At 47.5% G+C, this 16859-nt stretch overlaps 7 protein-coding genes across 7 annotated transcripts; 4 read left to right on the forward strand and 3 right to left on the reverse strand.

Annotated features, from left to right (window-relative positions):
- Window positions 1-68: 68 nt before the first annotated feature.
- Window positions 69-489, reverse strand: BKA67DRAFT_586009 (uncharacterized protein). Its single transcript, XM_046104228.1, has 2 exons — window positions 270-489; window positions 69-219 (listed from the first exon to the last, which is right to left on the reverse strand). The coding sequence occupies exons 1-2, from the start codon at window positions 383-385 to the stop codon at window positions 159-161; spliced, it is 177 nt and encodes a 58-aa protein (XP_045952167.1). The 5' UTR covers window positions 386-489; the 3' UTR covers window positions 69-158.
- A 23-nt stretch (window positions 490-512) lies between these two features.
- BKA67DRAFT_121347 (uncharacterized protein) lies at window positions 513-1271 on the forward strand. Its single transcript, XM_046094948.1, has 2 exons — window positions 513-577; window positions 654-1271. Exon 2 carries the CDS (start codon window positions 680-682, stop codon window positions 1088-1090), a length of 411 nt encoding a protein of 136 aa, XP_045952168.1. The 5' UTR covers window positions 513-577; window positions 654-679; the 3' UTR covers window positions 1091-1271.
- A 1366-nt stretch (window positions 1272-2637) lies between these two features.
- On the forward strand, window positions 2638-3855 carry BKA67DRAFT_586020 (uncharacterized protein). Its single transcript, XM_046104229.1, has 2 exons — window positions 2638-2851; window positions 2902-3855. The coding sequence occupies exon 2, from the start codon at window positions 3130-3132 to the stop codon at window positions 3592-3594; it is 465 nt and encodes a 154-aa protein (XP_045952169.1). The 5' UTR covers window positions 2638-2851; window positions 2902-3129; the 3' UTR covers window positions 3595-3855.
- Window positions 3856-4731: 876 nt separating this feature from the next.
- On the forward strand, window positions 4732-5462 carry BKA67DRAFT_541835 (uncharacterized protein; the record flags this gene model as incomplete). Its single annotated transcript, XM_046100997.1, has 4 exons — window positions 4732-4934; window positions 5003-5098; window positions 5222-5257; window positions 5324-5462. 4 exons carry the CDS (start codon window positions 4732-4734, stop codon window positions 5460-5462), a joined length of 474 nt encoding a protein of 157 aa, XP_045952170.1.
- A 2025-nt stretch (window positions 5463-7487) lies between these two features.
- On the reverse strand, window positions 7488-8062 carry BKA67DRAFT_586026 (uncharacterized protein). The gene has a single exon (XM_046104230.1). It carries the CDS (start codon window positions 8037-8039, stop codon window positions 7752-7754), a length of 288 nt encoding a protein of 95 aa, XP_045952171.1. The 5' UTR covers window positions 8040-8062; the 3' UTR covers window positions 7488-7751.
- Window positions 8063-11578: 3516 nt separating this feature from the next.
- On the forward strand, window positions 11579-12166 carry BKA67DRAFT_586037 (uncharacterized protein). Its single transcript, XM_046104231.1, has one exon. The coding sequence runs from the start codon at window positions 11838-11840 to the stop codon at window positions 12084-12086; it is 249 nt and encodes an 82-aa protein (XP_045952172.1). The 5' UTR covers window positions 11579-11837; the 3' UTR covers window positions 12087-12166.
- A 2475-nt stretch (window positions 12167-14641) lies between these two features.
- BKA67DRAFT_651368 (cytochrome P450 3A17) lies at window positions 14642-16424 on the reverse strand (the record flags this gene model as incomplete). Its single annotated transcript, XM_046106070.1, has 3 exons — window positions 14642-15105; window positions 15155-16264; window positions 16332-16424. The coding sequence occupies 3 exons, from the start codon at window positions 16422-16424 to the stop codon at window positions 14755-14757; spliced, it is 1554 nt and encodes a 517-aa protein (XP_045952173.1). The 3' UTR covers window positions 14642-14754.
- Between the last annotated feature and the right edge of the window lie 435 nt (window positions 16425-16859).

The following is a 16859-nucleotide window of genomic DNA, read 5'->3' on the forward strand; positions in this document are numbered from 1 at the left end:
GCCAGAAACAGGCTACTTAGCTATTCTGGGCCCATGACGACTTGGGGGGAGCGAATGTCGACCTTTACAGATGACTGGACGAATAGGGGCTAACGGAATCAGTTGTGACACTGAAAGAATTTGTCGGGTGGTTGGGGGATTGGAAACGAAACATGGTTCTAAAGGGTCTCTGTTTCTGTGCCTGGAAGCAAAATGATAAGGTGGACCGAAAGTTGGTGCCGTAGTTATCTAGTTTGTGGACGATTGTCAATATTGGTCTTTTCCCCACCAAAAGATGGCAGGTCCATGAAGAGTGCCGGTGTAGTGGGGCAATGAGCAATCCGCTAGCTTGTGGATCCAGGATGAAGTGACCCACTGGGAAGGAATATAAAAGGAAGTGCCTCATCTCAGCTTGTCTTCTTCTCTTTCTCTCCTTCTTCATGCTTGTCGTCCACCTGGTAAGAAGCTTAGAGCCTACAGGTGTCTGATCCCTGATAGACCGATGTCCAGCCCGGCAGGTGATCCATCCCTGATAGACCGACGTCCAGCCCGGCAGGAAAGAGCTTCATCCCTGATAGACCGACGTCCAGCCCGGCAGGTGATCCATCCCTGATAGACCGACGTCCAGCCCGGCAGGTAACTTACTCCTGATAGACCGATGTCCAGACCGGCAGGAAAGAGCTTCATCCCTGATAGACCGATGTCCAGCCCGGCAGGTGATCCATCCCTGATAGACCGACGTCCAGCCCGGCAGGAGTCCCGTCGAGCTTGCACCCTCAAATGGCCGAGGAGACCCTGTCATCCAGCTGGTCTGACTGACTTCCTCACTCTCTCTCTGTCTTTTGTTCGGACCCCGGGATGGCGCAGCGACACGAGTCTGACGATTGCGAGGCGTGGCTTGTTATCGTTTGCGCTTTCCCGCCCGAACCGAACCCAAGCAGAGGGCGTGCTGTCGAGTCGTCCTGACTTCTTGGAGACATGTTGTCTTCCGCTTGAATGTGGCGTGCGTGAGTCTCGACGGGGGTTGCAGATGTCCATCCCTGCGTACCGGCCAGCGAAGACGGCCTCTGCAACCTGTACGTGGTGCTGGCTACGAACCTGTTCGTCTTGACTGAGATCTTCGGTCGAGACTGAGCAGAGCCAATGCAGAGACGCGATGTATGGGGGGAAGAGCGGATAGGCCAGCTAGAGACGAGCTAGAGACGAGCAGGGACGAGCTGGAGACCAGCAGGGACGAGCTAGAGACGAGCTAGAGACGAGCTGGAGACGAGCAGGGACGAGCTAGAGACGAGCAGGGACGAGCTAGAAACGAGCAAGACATGTAGATTGATTATCTTTGAATTCGATGACCCTTGACCTTTGTAATCGTGCTTGAAACTGTCAACTTGTTGTGTAGTTGCTGCTCTTGCCGTTTCGTTAGCTTGCAGTCTGCCACCACTCAATTGCATGTCGCGTAATGTCCTACGAAGGCGTTATCCCAAAACGGTACAGACGAGTCTCACCTGGTGATAGATCTGCTGTGAGTACGAAGTGGACTGACCGAAACCAATACAACACAACACAGGACAAGTCGTTCTGGTGGGGAACGAAGGACACTTGACCAGAGCGCGGTCCGCGTCACGATGACTGGGCTCTTGCAATCTACTGCAAGTTAGCGACCTTGTCATGCAGGTACATGCAACGCTATGCAAAGAAAACCGTATTAGGCATGGTCGGTTTGGGACAGCCTGTGAAAACCACCTTTTTGATCGTGCACTGAATTGACCCTCAGACCCAGTGCTAGTGGGGGGACTGAAAGAGCCACCCACTAGTGCCCTGGTCGGCATTTGGAGGCGGGAACCAAACGAACACCCTTGTCTAAACAAGAGTCCTCATTCGATCTACACTATCGAGGAATAAGACTGGCCCCAAACGCGACAAACACGACAAACACGACTACTACGGCCATTGATCCATTCGCAACCAGTTGTCTACCCTAGATTGTCAATTGTCCAGATAGCATTACGTTACAGGATGACGTGCGTGTGCCAGCACATTTCAATGAAGCTGGCTGTTTCTAGTTGTTGGAGCCAAAAACCACTTTGGGTTGTGCTCTTCAACGCCTGCTAGCGTGGGAAGTGGAAGAGCCGCTTGCTGCTCTGGTCGACATCTGGAGCGGGAACCAAACCGAACCCTTGTCCGAACAGGAGCCCAAATTGATCCAGGACATCCACGCCCTCAGAATTGACTACGGTCAGTATTCATCCATTCGCAACCATTTGTGTGTACTCGATTGTCCAGATTGCGCTACATACGTTACAGGATGACGTATGTGTGTCCTTTCATGTGGCTGAGACTGAACTTCTGCAAGTCGGTGCCCTTCATTCGTTGACAACATGCGCTCACTCACGACAGAGCGAGAAAGAAACAAGACAGGAAATGGCCTCGTGGACGAAGGCTGCCGATGAGGGTCATGAAACGGGTACGTCCTTTTTCAGCACAATGGACCTCATCGCGGCGACTTGTTCACTTCAGGACCTGCCAGCTGGGGACTGGTGCTGGTGTCCAGTCCAATCCATGATCAAGCTCCAGGGTCCACTTTTGTCTCGATCACGAACGTGCTGTTTCCGCACCCTCTTGGCTAGATGCAGGATTGATCACCTCACTTCAAGTAGCCCGGCATGGCATGAGGCCTGTTTCTGATCCTACTTTTCTCGTGCTGTACTTACGAGACCACTGTTCTCTCATCATGGAGACGCATAGACATGAAATTTTGAGCAAGTCCATCCTCTCTTCTCCCACTTTTGATGCAAGCACGCTCTCTTAGCGCGAGCGCAAACGTGTCAGCGGCAAAACAACGTACTCGGAGGATGGTAAAGTGGTGATTCTCACTGTGTGTATGGCAAGTCCAGTATTTTTAAGTGTGGCCACTGATCAGTACAGTTGACATCATTCGGAGGTGTTGACCTTTTAGCCAGACATGAACGTAAAGTTGTTCGAGAAAGATACTTGCCGATCTCGCCCTGTAATCGTCATCCCGACAACAACATACTGTTGTTTCTCGAAAATACATCGCTTTCCTTGCGCAAACGGTCATGGATTAACACCAGTGAGCACCGCACTATTGCGTACAACACATTGAGGTCATACGACAAAACACACAACAAGTATATGCTATCGAAGACGTCATATTTGCAACTTGTAGAGTATGCAAAGTTTGTTTTGCCACAGACCAACGTTCGTGCTGCATTGTCTACTATCAGCATGCTCCCTGGAAGATCGCAAAATGCAGCGACAACTTTCGTGTCGGGAACTACGCAGAATTCTCAACCCGGGGGTTTTCAACCGCAGCATCTACATCGACCAGCACCTATTGTTTTCCAACCAACACGAACAGGCTCTTCGAGTAATGAGCACTACTGGCTCATGAGCCTTCCGCAGTATGGAAACTACGGAGCGATCACAACCACATCACCAAGAACAGCTCGCAATAAAATCCAGCCTCCAGAGCAATCATCTTGGAGTAATCAATCAAGGACATCGAATGGGAATGACTCTCTCGTGCTTCTTTTATTGTTATTTATGAGTGCTCTCATCGGTTACGGTGTATATATTGTGGCGGTGGGCAAAACCTGATGGCTGGGCATCCATTTATACGCATTCAAGAATGGAACAAGATTGTCGAGAAGTTAGCAGAAAAGCCTAGTCGCGAGGCGTCAAAGAGAGGCCTCAAATCGTTCGGTCATGAAGTGACAAGTAAGGACCAAGGGTCAGAAATGTTATAGGCTTTTAGCGCTGTTTGTGGGCCATATTCAGCCAGAAACTCAATGTCAGTCCATACCGACCAGACATTTACTGAAACGAGACCAGAAAGATGCCGTAGCAGAAAGCAACAAGAATGTATTCAAAGAGATCTCGGCACAGACTGGCTACACGTTCTTGTACCACAAGCTATGGGTCGACATCCATACACTACCAAGTAGTAACCCTCTTCGGACGGCCGGATTCCAGATGTTCACGCGCTTCATCTCGCCGATGCAGCAACTTGCACAAGACATGAGCGAAGTGCCAATAAGCAGACTTGAGACGATTGACGCGTATGCTGCTGAGCCGTGTAGCAATTATGACCCACACATTGACCACTAATGTTTAAACACTACAGTACTGTTTTGTACTACAGCACGACACAGAAGTGAACCATAAACCAAAAGGGCTAGAATTGACTTTGAGCATTGTTGACCTAGTATAGGCAATCTTCATGACCATGATACAGTACAGTACAGTGTTATACTGTACGACCATTATATGCAAAAAAAAAAAAGCCTCAACCAGCACCTATGGACACTTCCAATTTCGCAACGAACACTCGCTAAAATTATCCACTTCTGTATACCACGATCCATGAGATATAGTTCGGGTCGCTGGTGGCACCAATTGCACACGTTCTTGTGAATACGGCATGATGTTGTCCGATAGGCCATGTTGGTATGCCAAAACATGTCTATGATGTTCCAATGTAGTGTTCTGCTTCTTCGCAACCAGAACCATATTTCTGACCAAAACCGATCCTTAATTTTCTTGTGTTGGATTTCATTCAGTTTTGCTTCCTGACTCCGAGAATTGTAGTACTACAAATTGAACGTAGGCTGCATAATCATCTGCTCTATGCGCCATTCCGACAGGAATTTCTCCTATATCTTCATCTCACAACGATCGTGGTGGCCTTCTAAACAATCAAATTGCCAGCATTATATTGTTCTCTTGAACCTCAACATGCAATCCCAAACCACCGCCCAGGCTCGCATCGCATCACAAAACCCTCGGCGAGTCCAGAGAAAACTGAATACTCGTGCTGCTGGACTAGGTCAAAGCCTCAATGCGCCGAGCAATACGAGAAAAGCCATGCCAGAGCTTCCAAGGTTCGCCAGAGACCCGAAACTGCCGCAAGTAGGACAACCCCAAGTGCCGTTGCCGCAGTATGTTGTGTTCTATCCGGAAGTGACATTGACAAGACATTCGGGTTGAGGAAGCTAATATAGCAAAGGTCGCATGATAACCCGCAAGACTTGTGGGATAAAATCGGGGAGGTCTCTGCCAAACTCGACATATATTCGAATCAAATGAGCCAAGCTCTAGCACAGTAAGTGCCGGGATCATAACGTCAAAATCACAATTACTAATTTCATTTCTTGCTTGGGTTAATCATTTGTGAGTTCAGAATAGACTATATTGTCTGTGAAGTGGTGACGTGGGTCTGATCTAGGTATCTTGGATATAGAACACAAACGGTGGAGCAAGGGTGAGTGTGCTACTGTGATCATTTTTTTCTTTCTGTTTTTTTCTCCCTTTCTAACAATCTCCGTAGATTCGATCGTCAGAACAATGAGCTGGGGGGCTGGGTTATGAGATTGAAGGAGATCTTCGAGCAGGAGGACATGGCGCATGACCAAGAAGGCTTCATGGACCCGGCGCTGTTGAACGAGGACACTTTTGAACAAGCCTAGGGCGGAGAATAATGGCTTCTGTGGGTTGGTGCTGTCGCTGATGGATTGAAAGACATGTCGAATCGTAGCGGCACTGATATTACCACGTCATTTAGGGATACGGATGCTGAAACACTCATCGAAAATATTCAAGTGTGAAGAGGCTATCAATGTTCCATTGTCAAATATTCTCCGCCTCCTCCATTTTATGTTTGGCCCATATCCTTACAATGCACAATTTTCTTGATCACGGAAAGTTGTACAGGTTGCTTCGAAGAACAGTAGATGAGCTATCCCTGACAGCTTGGTTGATAGGCGAAACTATATGCAATGGCTAACTCTTGCTGATTCCTCGTGGTAAAGATGGTAAGACGAGGATTGATCAAAGCTTGAGCCGCCTCCAGCCTTCATTTTGGTACTTGTTTTGGTGCAAACGCAGATTTGTCGACACGTAGGGGACGGAGAATAGATGTCGTGAAACCAAGCGATATATCAACTAGAAGCAGAGGGATTGGCGAGGGCTGGAAATAACAGGAGAAAATTAAGTCAACAATTCAAGAAGGAAAAGCTAGGATAAATTTTGCGAAGTAACAGTTGATGGATTAATTCAATGAAACGAAGGCAGGAATGATTTTGGGTGGAAAAAGAAAAAGAAAAAGAAAAAGAAAAGAAGTAAAACGAAAAGAGGGGAATAGAAAGAATCATAAACCTGATCCGCTATTCTTTCTCTAGTTCCATGTATGCATCGCATAGATTTCTATCACTGGGCCATGACGTTGGATCTGACCCCGTTCAACTTCAGAGCTTCTTTCATGAAAGATACCAACTGTTGCAAATCATCGTTGGTGACTGATTGAGCTTTCGTCTTTGCTCTCAAGATCTCTTGCTCCTCGACCTCTTCAGAAGTAGATGTTTTCTTGAATTTGATGCCTTGCCTTTTACACATAGCAATGCCTTCATCGTCATCAATCCAAGGGGCTATCGCTTTGCTGACGCTTCGACAAGCGACACGAAAGACATTCTTACCCTCAAACTGGAGTAAGTAATAGATCGAGGGGAACCTTCCGGGCTTTCCTCCGCCTTTGGACCACGCAGCTTTGATGCCTAAAAACCTGCCAAGTCCTCTTGACTTATAATCTTCAATGTTTCGAAGGTACTGGCACTCCAGACGAGTTTCCATGAATTCTTGGCCTTCACACCCAACATCGCCGAGTTTTTTACAGCCCAGGCCATTAGCGGTCATCACGAAAACCTTGTGAGATCCCAGGTTGCTCGCCTTCTGCCAGGAAACAAATATCGTCTCTTCAAGATCGTACTTTCAGGATAGGCAAGAAACGGAGACATCCATTCAAGACTAGCAGGTGCGCCCAAGGTATCAGCTGGTTCTGGGGTATGCAGCAGTTGAGCCCATGCTTTCGGTAAGGTATTGGTTACGAGATAACGTTGAATTTTCCTGTGAAGTACGGATTGATTGATTGATTGATTGATTGTATTTAACGTGGGGACCGTCCCTTACTAGGGCAAACCACGCCTCCCAGAGCCATACATCGCAGGGTTTTGGAGGTTGATTGATTGATTGTATTTAACGTGGGGACCGTCCCTTACTAGGGCAAACCACGCCTCCCAAAGCCATACATCGCAGGGTTTTGGAGGTATCAGTATCTACATACATTCCAGCCTGCGCACGTGCCAATCCACGCTATTGCAGGACCTGAGTGAGAACACTCACTCAGTCCGTCAATTCAAACGGCCCTTCATCTCGGGCATGTCCTTGTGAAAATGTTACTCCTCTCTACAAAACGCGCCCACTGCGCACTCTTCTCCCCCAGATATTGTGTATAAGCCGCCCTTGGCATGTGCCTCGGGAGCGGTCGGTGTCCTTGCAATTTCCTACAGAAGAAAATATGCTCTGGTGTCTTTCTCTCTCCGCAAGTGCAGTGGTTATTGGAGTCCGTATGCCCGAATCGTTCGTGATATGCTGCAAAGTCGCCGTGGCCAGATCTTGCCGCCAGGATCCTGTGCAGCGTAGCCCTTTTGAATGAGACGAGGTTCTTTGACACCGCCGCATATGAATGCACATCTTCATATCTGGCTTCGTGTTGCGCCGCCCACCAGCGGGCAAAATCGTCTTTTCTGTTTCCTTTGAGATGTCGCCGATGTGAAGTACGGATAATTCCTTACGATGTGTTGCCTTATGTAGATTGTTCGTGGCCTCAATCTTGGATTCCAAGTCGCTAACATTGCGCAGGTAGGTTTTGAACAAGATATACCGAATGATGTATTTTTTCCCGCGTTTCTTACCAATGCGCTTTATAATCTTGTCGTTGTATTCTTCGAGAGGCTGGTATGGTTTCGGGTCTGGATCAGCAACAACAAATAAGTCGCTCTGCTGCCTTTCATTCGAAAGATATTGTCGGAGAATATCGGTTGCCCCATTATAGAGCGTGAGTAATAACTCCTCGCCAGGCTCGTCTCTTGAAGGACCGTTTTGACTGGAGTTGTCCCCAGAGTCCGAAGAATCGCCGTCCATGGGACCATTGCCATCCATGGGACCATTGCCATCCATGGGACCATTGCCATCCATGGGACCATTGCCATTCATGGGACCATTACCATTCATGGGACCATTACCATTCATGGGACCATTGCCATTCATGGGACCATTGCCATTCATGGGACCATTGCCATCCATGGGACCATTACCATCCATGGGACCATTGCCATCCATGGGACCATCGCCATCATTGTCTACACCACTGTTGCCATCATCAGGCAGCTTGTCTTCACCTCCACCATTCATTTCTTCTCTGTTCTTCCTGACGCGTTCTTTTTCATATGCTTCCTTTCTCTCCTGGTTTGAGAGGGTACTGGCTGCTTCCTGTACAACTATAACTCCTGTAAGAATATTGGAATCACAGACATCTGGTCCAGCTTACATTGTATCAACTCTTTCTTTCGCTCCGTTGCCAAATCAGCTTTATTCAGGGTTTTTAGGTAAATTTCTCCTTTCTCGCTCAGCTGGCTTAAAGTTGCCACATCGAGCGGTTGATCAAAGGTTGTTGAAGGTATTTCAAAAAGACCAAAGTAGTTCGGATTATTGCAGTGGAACTCTTGTTGTATCAATGTCAGGATCTTCTGGGAGACGGCATAAGTATCTTGTAACCGATCCGGTTCTTCACTACGCTGCTGAGTATCACTCTGATCATTTATATTGGAAGCACTCTCTTTGGGTGCTGTCGTTTCTGCGATACCCTTGCCATTAGCCAGACCCCTGCTTGCGCGTTGGGTGTCATATTCGCTTTTCTTGGTGGAGTCTACCAATATGTCGTCAGCAGATTCTATGACTATGAAATTATTTAGAAAGCAGTGCTTCTCGGCGAACAGCCGACTTACAAGTATTATATTTCTTCTTGATGATCTTGGGCAGATCACTTTGCTTCACAGCTACGAGATATTTTGCAGCAGTTTGCTGGACTCGAATTTGCGTGTTCTCGTCTAAAGACCCTGAATTTAGTGAAAACTTCAATTTGAAAAGATTGTAATAATCAGGGTCGGTTGCACTGAGCTCATTCTTTATTAGCGCGAGGGTTGCCGGGTCCGGTTTAGCTGCCTTATCGGACTTTGTGATGTTTGCACTAGGTCCGCCAAGTTTGCTCATTGTAGTGCGCTGCTTGCAAGATGAAAGAATTGAGATTTAATTTTCAGAGTGAGCTTCTTATACAGTATACATGTGAACAATAGCTGAGCCTGCTCACATGGCCACTACTGGATCCTTTGCTTGTTCATAATCAGGAGTAAGGCGTCATACCTCCAAAAGGGAAGTATCACTTCATCATGGTACTGTACCTCAAGGTTCGAAAAGATACTTCCGGGTCAGAGCCAAAATTGGACAGTCTGTGGTCAAAGAAAAGGGAACAGCCACAAAAGGCGGAAGCTGATGTCGACTGTTTGTATGAGGAGCTGTATTTGTATCATGTCCTGCCAGATTCGAGGTAGGAAGCACTGTGGTCGCAAGGTCTGGCCCTAGACCTCTACTCATACAATACTACTGCTTTCTAGGATTCTGAGGCTACCTGTAAAGTGTGATCGAAAGCGACCGATCCAAAATGGGCGGAGGAAAGATCTCCGAGGCCGAGAACGGGTGCTAGAGCGCTAGAGGCGAAAGGGTTCCTGAAGCAGCGCCTCGTTGTGCTGCAGGCTAGGCTGCTCCAATCAAGCCAAGGTTCTGGGCGGGGAGATCCACTTCGAAAATATATATAAAGAAGTCTCCCATCCTCCTTCGACTTGTCTTTCTCTTTCCCTTTTTCTTCACGCTTGCCTCTGGCTTCGTCCATCCTTCTGTTGATGTGGAATCCAACAGTTGGGTGTTACCTCGTTGATGTGGAATCCAACGAGTGACCCTTCGGGGTGTTTTTACCCTGTTGATGAGGAATCCAACAGGTGACCTTCGGGTGCCTTACCTCGTTGATGTGGAATCCAACGAGTGACCCTTTTGGGTGCTTTACCTTGTTCATGTGGAATCCAACAGGTGACCTCCTAGAGGTGTTTTATCTTTACCCCGTCGATGTGGAATCCGACGGGTGACCCTTCGGGGTGCTTTACCCTGTTGATGTGGAATCCAACAGGTGACCTTCGGGTGCTTTACCTCGTTGATGTGGAATCCAACGAGTGACCCTTCGGGGTGTCCTGCCGATGTGGAATCCGGCAGGGGTCGCAGATGTGGAACCCTGTGTACCGGTCAGCGAAGACGGCCTCTGCAACCTGTCCGTGGTGCTGGCTACGAACCTGTTTGTCCTGCCAGACTATCTACCCATAGTCTTGACAGCATGAACAGAGCCAATGCAGAGACGCAATAGATAGTCAAATTAGTAAATACAAAAGACATGTCTGTTCATACAGAGATCTCAATCCCAAGATTATGCACACCGTATTTTATATCGTTGTTGCGTAGGACTGCTTGCTGCACCATGCTCACTTCGTAAAGTCTCTGTGTCTGTGACAAGAATTGTTCGTGCTAGTCCTTGATCACGCCTGCTCCTCAATGTGCTTCATTCCATCCGGAAGCGCTACGATAATGTGGCAATATGAGTCAAGGGAATAAAGGGAAGTCGTACAGAACTTCTTGGCGCAGTCCCAGGATTGGGCTGCGAACCAAATTCATACTCGGCGCACAGCTGATGGATACTTCCGGCCAATGGATACTACCGGCCAATGGCACACCAACATCCGTGCTGGTGTGACATCACCAATACAATACTCGTCCGATGAAAACTGCAGACTGTATGGTGAAGAGGACCAAGAATGGCATCTGAGGTCGGCCTTTTGGACATGCCAGAGACAAGGGTGAGAATCGTGCCCAGTCATGACATGAATACCGAGGGGTTGCGCGCCGTTATTATAGACTCGTCCGATCAGTTATATACGCTTCTTCTCATCCGCTCACATACGGATTGTTGTTCCTAGTATCCAAGAAAAGTGGTGACTGGTACGCGACTCCGAGCACTGACGTGACCGATAGTGATCTCCACTATACCTGAATAGGATGAGCCGAAAATGCCGCGACAAGCCCCACGCGGCAGAAGAATGGCGGGTGTAACATCTGCTCAGGACGAAGCTCGAAACGGGCATGGAAATGCAGCGGCTTTCGTCCGCCAACCATATAAGCTTCAGATCTGATGCAGATGAACGGCACTTTCGAATGTCGGTACTCTACATGACCCTCCCAGAAAGCGCATTTGGGCCACCATTAGGTCATACTTGAGGTCATATACAGTACACGCCCACTATCGGTCCATGCCGTCGACCGCCCAAGAATGAGCACATCGGGAAACCATTGCATACTGTATATCATCTGTTGAACAATGTCCCGTGGCTCTTTTTGGATGCGTTCATTCTGATCCATTGTTTAATGGAAGTAGAAAGCTCTGTATTGTTACGGGCTATGGGCCGTGTATCAGTTGTCAGCTAAAGCCTTCAACCATGAGCGCGACCATGAAGCTCAAACCCGACTAGCTTATAGGCATGGCTGCCGGCGCGCACATAAGGTTTCGACGGACTGGCGAAGTGGCGAATCTGCAACTACAAATTGTGCCATCATATGGATGAAAGATTGTGATTCTCTTCTTTTTCAAGCTTTAGATGCTCGTCAATAGGATAGTCAATTGAAACATACATTGACTGCGCTTCTTACAGCATATATGGCTGCAGTACTAGAGTCAGAGATTGCTTCTGACGAGGGGATAGGATCCAAAGCATATTCTCAGGCGAAATTGACCAGGAAGTGCTAACTTGCACAGCACGACAAGAGAAGCTCAAAGAGAAACAGGAAAAATCTGACAATGGAGCGGAGGAAGGAGAGAAAAGAAAAAGGAGAGTGTGATAGAAAGACCACTTACTATGTCCCAAGTGTTTGTACTGGTGATGATGACAACTGTCGTGCTTGTTGTCGTCGTGGGTGGCAATGTCACAATATCAGTAAGGGTGACCGTGCTAGGCCCCGAGGTGATCCCTGAGGTGGTCGGGATCTTCGAAGAACTGAAGTCCCGCACCGACGTTAGTGTTGGGCTAACTGTAGTGTTACATGGCTTGCTGAATTTCGAAGCGGTTGTGGTAGGCGTCACTAGAGTTATAACTTGTGTCACATGATGTAACCGGTATGTGGTCCCTGTATTCCCCGGTGCCCCTGGCAAAGTTGCAGGAATTGGAATCCCAGAAGAATCGAAGACCTTTCCAGGTATGCTGTACCTGACGCGTCAATTATTCCTCAGAAATGAACATTTTTGGCCAAGCTTGGCCAAACACGGCGCGTATTGTGCTAGCTCGCCGTCTAGGCCGGTCCGCATTTACCATCAGTATCATGCTTTGACCAGAGACTATGGATGCGATCCCATGATGCATACTACCAAGCGCATATGAGCTCTTCTCGAGCATCCTCATTTAGTCTCCATTATTGCATGGCCAAGTTATGTAACACGTTGGCTGCTGGTTAGTTTCATGAACGTTTCAAGCATCCGGATAGCAGGGTTGTTCCAGAGAGGGTTTGGAGAGAATATTCTGAACTCGTGGAGGGTATTCATCATATAATCATGGTTCACGGGCAACATATGGTCTGAGCGATAAAATACTTCACTCCGTTTTTTGCGTATAGAAGTCTACTTGTTGAAAACAATGCCATAACCCTAGGTAGACTTCGTCGCTTTCATGGTAATCATCACCAGCCATTAAGTGCAAGTTACAAAAGAGGGGGGACCGCCGGAACGGGTTGAATATGATTACAGCAATAAATCTTAGAGTCGAGTATTATTGAAAGACATTCTGGACAATTGCTATCGTTCTCCTCGAGAAGAGGTCTCGTTACATTATGTGAATACATGTTGCCCAATAACAGTGGGTATTCCTGACCGTCATCAGTAGATGCGTCTAGCAATGGTTGTTCCATGCGTATCTTGTGTGTGTTCGACTTGCCACGTTGGTTTGTGACACCAGCGGATTGTACAGGTTCGTTCTTGGTGGCTAAAGACTCATCAGATCGAGCTGGGGGGAACCCGGGAGTCTGTGCTGTTAAAATGTCGTAAGAGACAGCATCATTTGACAGCGACTGAAGCACTCCGCTTTCAAGCGATACCATGTCAAGGACTGTGCCATCCGCTTGTATTCAATATTCAATCGCCATATTTGAGATGTGTAATGGTGCATTGAAGACAGAAAAGCACTCTAACTGTTGTTGAGATGGTTCGTATTTGAAACCTTCCTGGCTTGCGACATGATCGTAAATGCATCAACTCAGGCAATATACAATGGCCGATGTATCAGCCTTAGTATAATAAAGAAGTCATGGGAGGAGACTGCGTCATAATATATGCAATTCGACGGGGTGGAAACGTGGAGTGCAAAGTAAGATGCCTATTCAAATGATGTTGAAATCTCTAAATCTTTTGAAAATCAATAGTTCTAGAGGGACGGAATTATCGGTATCTTGGAGAATTCACGAAGAATGAGGTTATCGCCATATGCCGAGACAGCAGTGACTCGCTAGTAACTGGCATGTGCCCTCGCTAGCTCGATCTCGCGTTTCGGACTTTTAGAACGGACTTCGCGGTTCGGATCGTTATAGGAGCTACATGTAAGCGAACAAACTTGGCCCTATAGGGTTTCGACATATGGATTAACCATCGATAGAGAGTTAGATTGTGTATAAGTTTAAACACGACACGTCATAATGTACAATTACCGATGATCGCAACACCAAGAGCAGCTCCCGAAAATGCCGGTTCACAACGTTGTTTCTACTATTACCATCAGCCGCCCTTCGGTTGAGGTCTTCAATTTCATTGCCCAGTCCAGCAAACTGGGCTGGCTTGCACCCGGGCAGCAAAAGGATCATCAGAAAGGGCGTCAAAAATTCTGCTAACCTGGTTTGCACTTTATTGAGGTCATCGATGATGGCAGTTCACCGGAATTTGATGCACACTGGGTTGTCACGCGTGTGGTTCCCAATCAGTTCTTCCAGTTTCAATTTCCACTGGACTTTAGTCACGACCCATTCTTCGAGTTCGTCATAACCTACACTTTGAAGAGCCTTGGAGGTTCAACCGAGTTTACTAGAACGATGACAAGTTGGATATGTCCAGATGCAGACACGTCGAATTTGAGCGCGTTTAAGGAGGCATCAATGCACGACGAATACCTAAAGGGTGTGAAATCTCGGGTCCAAAAAAATTAAGTACTTACTAGAGTATGTATTATGGTATGTTATGGGATGAACCCCTAGCGATAAAACTCAGGGGCCACGGCCCCATCGTAGAACCCACAGAACCTACTAGACGCTACTAGAAGTTGTATAGAAGGACGAGTACATAAGAGAGAGTAGACATTCACACGATAGTGATTGGAGGACTTCTCTCCTCAGAGAAGTCCTCTTGTTCATAGATATAATAGACGTCAGAGTGTAGCATCCGGTCTAGACCCATTACACAACCACTTGGCCGCTCAAGATCTCAACTTCAATCAGCCCGAAGCATGCGAATAACACACTTCTGAGCATAACGATGGCTGGATACTATCTCTCCTTGCATCTCAGGGCAATGTACCACAGCAACTCTCAATTTTTTTGCTTCTTGGAAGACACCTTTCGATGGACTCATTTATATTTAAAAAAGGGTTCAAATGATGACAACACGCGATCCTGACGGCATACCTTGCACAAATCAGAAACCGAATATTTTCATTCTGCTACAAGAGATCTAATATTACACAGAAGCCCATCCCCAATGACCCTATAGCCTACAATCCCTCCCTGCTGCTTCTTCCTACATCAGTGTTTGACATCTCTGAATCTGAACTTCACATAGAGTGGTCCCTTATCCCAGATGAATTGTACGAGCTGCTTCGAATGCCAGTCGTCTTGTCCTGGCAGCAATTCAAAATTGAATTTGAAGACCAGGTGGCTTATTATCATCCGCATCTCCGAGTACGCCAAATTTTTCCCGATACAATCCCGAGGGCCGTAGCTGAAAGGCTTGAACACAGCATGATTGTCATTCGCGAACTTGGCATCATAAAGTGGGTGGGTGTCTTTAAGCCAGCGTTCAGGACGGAAAGAGTTAGGATCGAAAAAGTGCTCGGGATTTCGGAAAGTCGACCATATCGTTACCGACACTTCAGTCTGTGAAATCGAGTCAGTAAATCACGCGTTTAGGTGAAAATTAGCTTACACCCTTGGGGACAAATTTCCCATCAATTTCACCTCCGGGAGAAACACGGGAGGGTGTGTTTGGAGCTGGTGGATACATTCGAAGTGTCTCCTCAATTACTGCATGTAAATATTCCAGTTGGTTCGTCGAAGTTAGCGTTATGTCGGACTCGTCTTGGAATTTGGTTCTGATCTCGTCCAGCAAGATGGCCTTAGCTTGCGTTGTCTGATTGATATAAAAGAAGAAGGCGGACAAGGCGCTCGCAGTAGTCTCACTACCAGCCACGACCAGTATGGGGGAGTTGGCCATGATCTCTGTTTGGGATAGACCTGGCTTGCCATCACGATTTGGCTGCATCATATAGGTTGTAAAGTCCTTCTGCTTTTTTGGCTGCAGACCAAGTTCCATCCGCGCCTTTCCCTTGGCCATCGCCAATTTTCTGTTCTCTACCCCCTTAATACCCTTGCTAGGGAACAGGTTTGTGAGTATAGTGCCCATCACAGGGTAAACTCTACAGGCTCGCAAAAAGGAGTCTGCCTGTATACCCTGGAAGATGCCCAGAACCCAGGGATGGTAATCGCTGCTCGCGAGACTGCCAAACGACTCTCCATACGTTAATTGACCGATGATGTCAAAAGTCGCGAAATTCAACCACTGGACGATGTTGAGAGTCTTCTCGGACTGCGCATGTTCTCCTATACGCTGTACAAGAAGTTGGACATACTCGCTTATAGTCTTCTCCTGGTCGTGGATAGACGCATCACTGAAGGCATGGGCAAGTTGTTTCCGTTGACGGCGGTGGGTTTCCCGTGCTGACCCAATGATTGCATATTCTACCCCTGGCGAGAAATACTTGGGAGCCTTTTCATGTTCGGGCTCCGCACCCGGCCGCCGAGCGAATATTTGCGGCCATCCTACACTTCCATCAAGTGCAAGACGGTTAGGGCCGACCCGAATTACTGGTCCATAACGTTTGTGAAACTCGGTTACCTGGCGAATGCCGGTTCCTGCAAGATGCATGCTGTATGTATATGGCAAGTCTGAAGCAGCCCAGAGCTTGGGACCCGGAAATTTACGCAGTGGATGGAAAAAGAATCTGTATACAACCAGGCCCAGACGTAGAATGAGGAACTAGTGAAGTTTTTTTTCCTATGTCAGTGTTGAGTTCATACGGCAACATATAACAGACTTAACTCACTGTGACAAGAGCTAAAGCACCCGCGGTAGCGGCGTTTAGACGAACCGCCGCAAGCCCATCATCGTCGTGGTGAGGGAGAAGACTAGCAAACATGATGTCGATCAGATGTGGTTGTGTCGTCTGTGAAGCAACTTGGCTGATACTGAATTTCTTTTTGCAGGACCAGCCAGCATATATAGTCGTTTCGAGAGCGGAATTTATGCTGCTGCTTCAAAGTATTTGGTTTGCCAACGTACTGTCCGTTAGCACACAATCGTGAGCTTTGTTTTCATTTCTCGTTTGGCGCTACACCGGCCGGGATTCACAAGCCGCGACGCGGTGTTCAGTATCGCGAAATCCGGTGTGGAGAAGCTGCTGTATCCGCAAGGTTATGATATCATATGATAAACACGCACTGGCACCTACCGTCTTCCTTTCAAATAAGCTGCACGATGCACTGTATCTATTGCAATAATACATACATAAACGCATAATATTATAGAAAAAATTGACCAAGGTCAATACGACAAGGTATGCTACTCTGATAGG

This window comes from Truncatella angustata (assembly GCF_020726525.1).
Source record: "Truncatella angustata strain MPI-SDFR-AT-0073 chromosome Unknown BKA67scaffold_11, whole genome shotgun sequence".
Taxonomy (NCBI): Eukaryota; Fungi; Ascomycota; class Sordariomycetes; order Amphisphaeriales; family Sporocadaceae; genus Truncatella; species Truncatella angustata.

Excerpts from the sequence above, each read along its gene's own strand:
- BKA67DRAFT_586009 (XM_046104228.1), bottom strand. The coding sequence starts at position 385 with ATGAGGCACTTCCTTTTATATTCCTTCCCAGTGGGTCACTTCATCCTG. Across the intron at positions 220-269 it reads TCATGGACCTGCCATCTTTT|GCACCAACTTTCGGTCCACC; the intron begins GGTGGGGAAAAG and ends TAGATAACTACG.
- BKA67DRAFT_586026 (XM_046104230.1), bottom strand. The coding sequence starts at position 8,039 with ATGGCAATGGTCCCATGGATGGCAATGGTCCCATGGATGGCAATGGTC.
- BKA67DRAFT_121347 (XM_046094948.1), top strand. The coding sequence starts at position 680 with ATGTCCAGCCCGGCAGGTGATCCATCCCTGATAGACCGACGTCCAGCC.
- BKA67DRAFT_586037 (XM_046104231.1), top strand. The coding sequence starts at position 11,838 with ATGTCCCAAGTGTTTGTACTGGTGATGATGACAACTGTCGTGCTTGTT.
- BKA67DRAFT_586020 (XM_046104229.1), top strand. The coding sequence starts at position 3,130 with ATGCTATCGAAGACGTCATATTTGCAACTTGTAGAGTATGCAAAGTTT.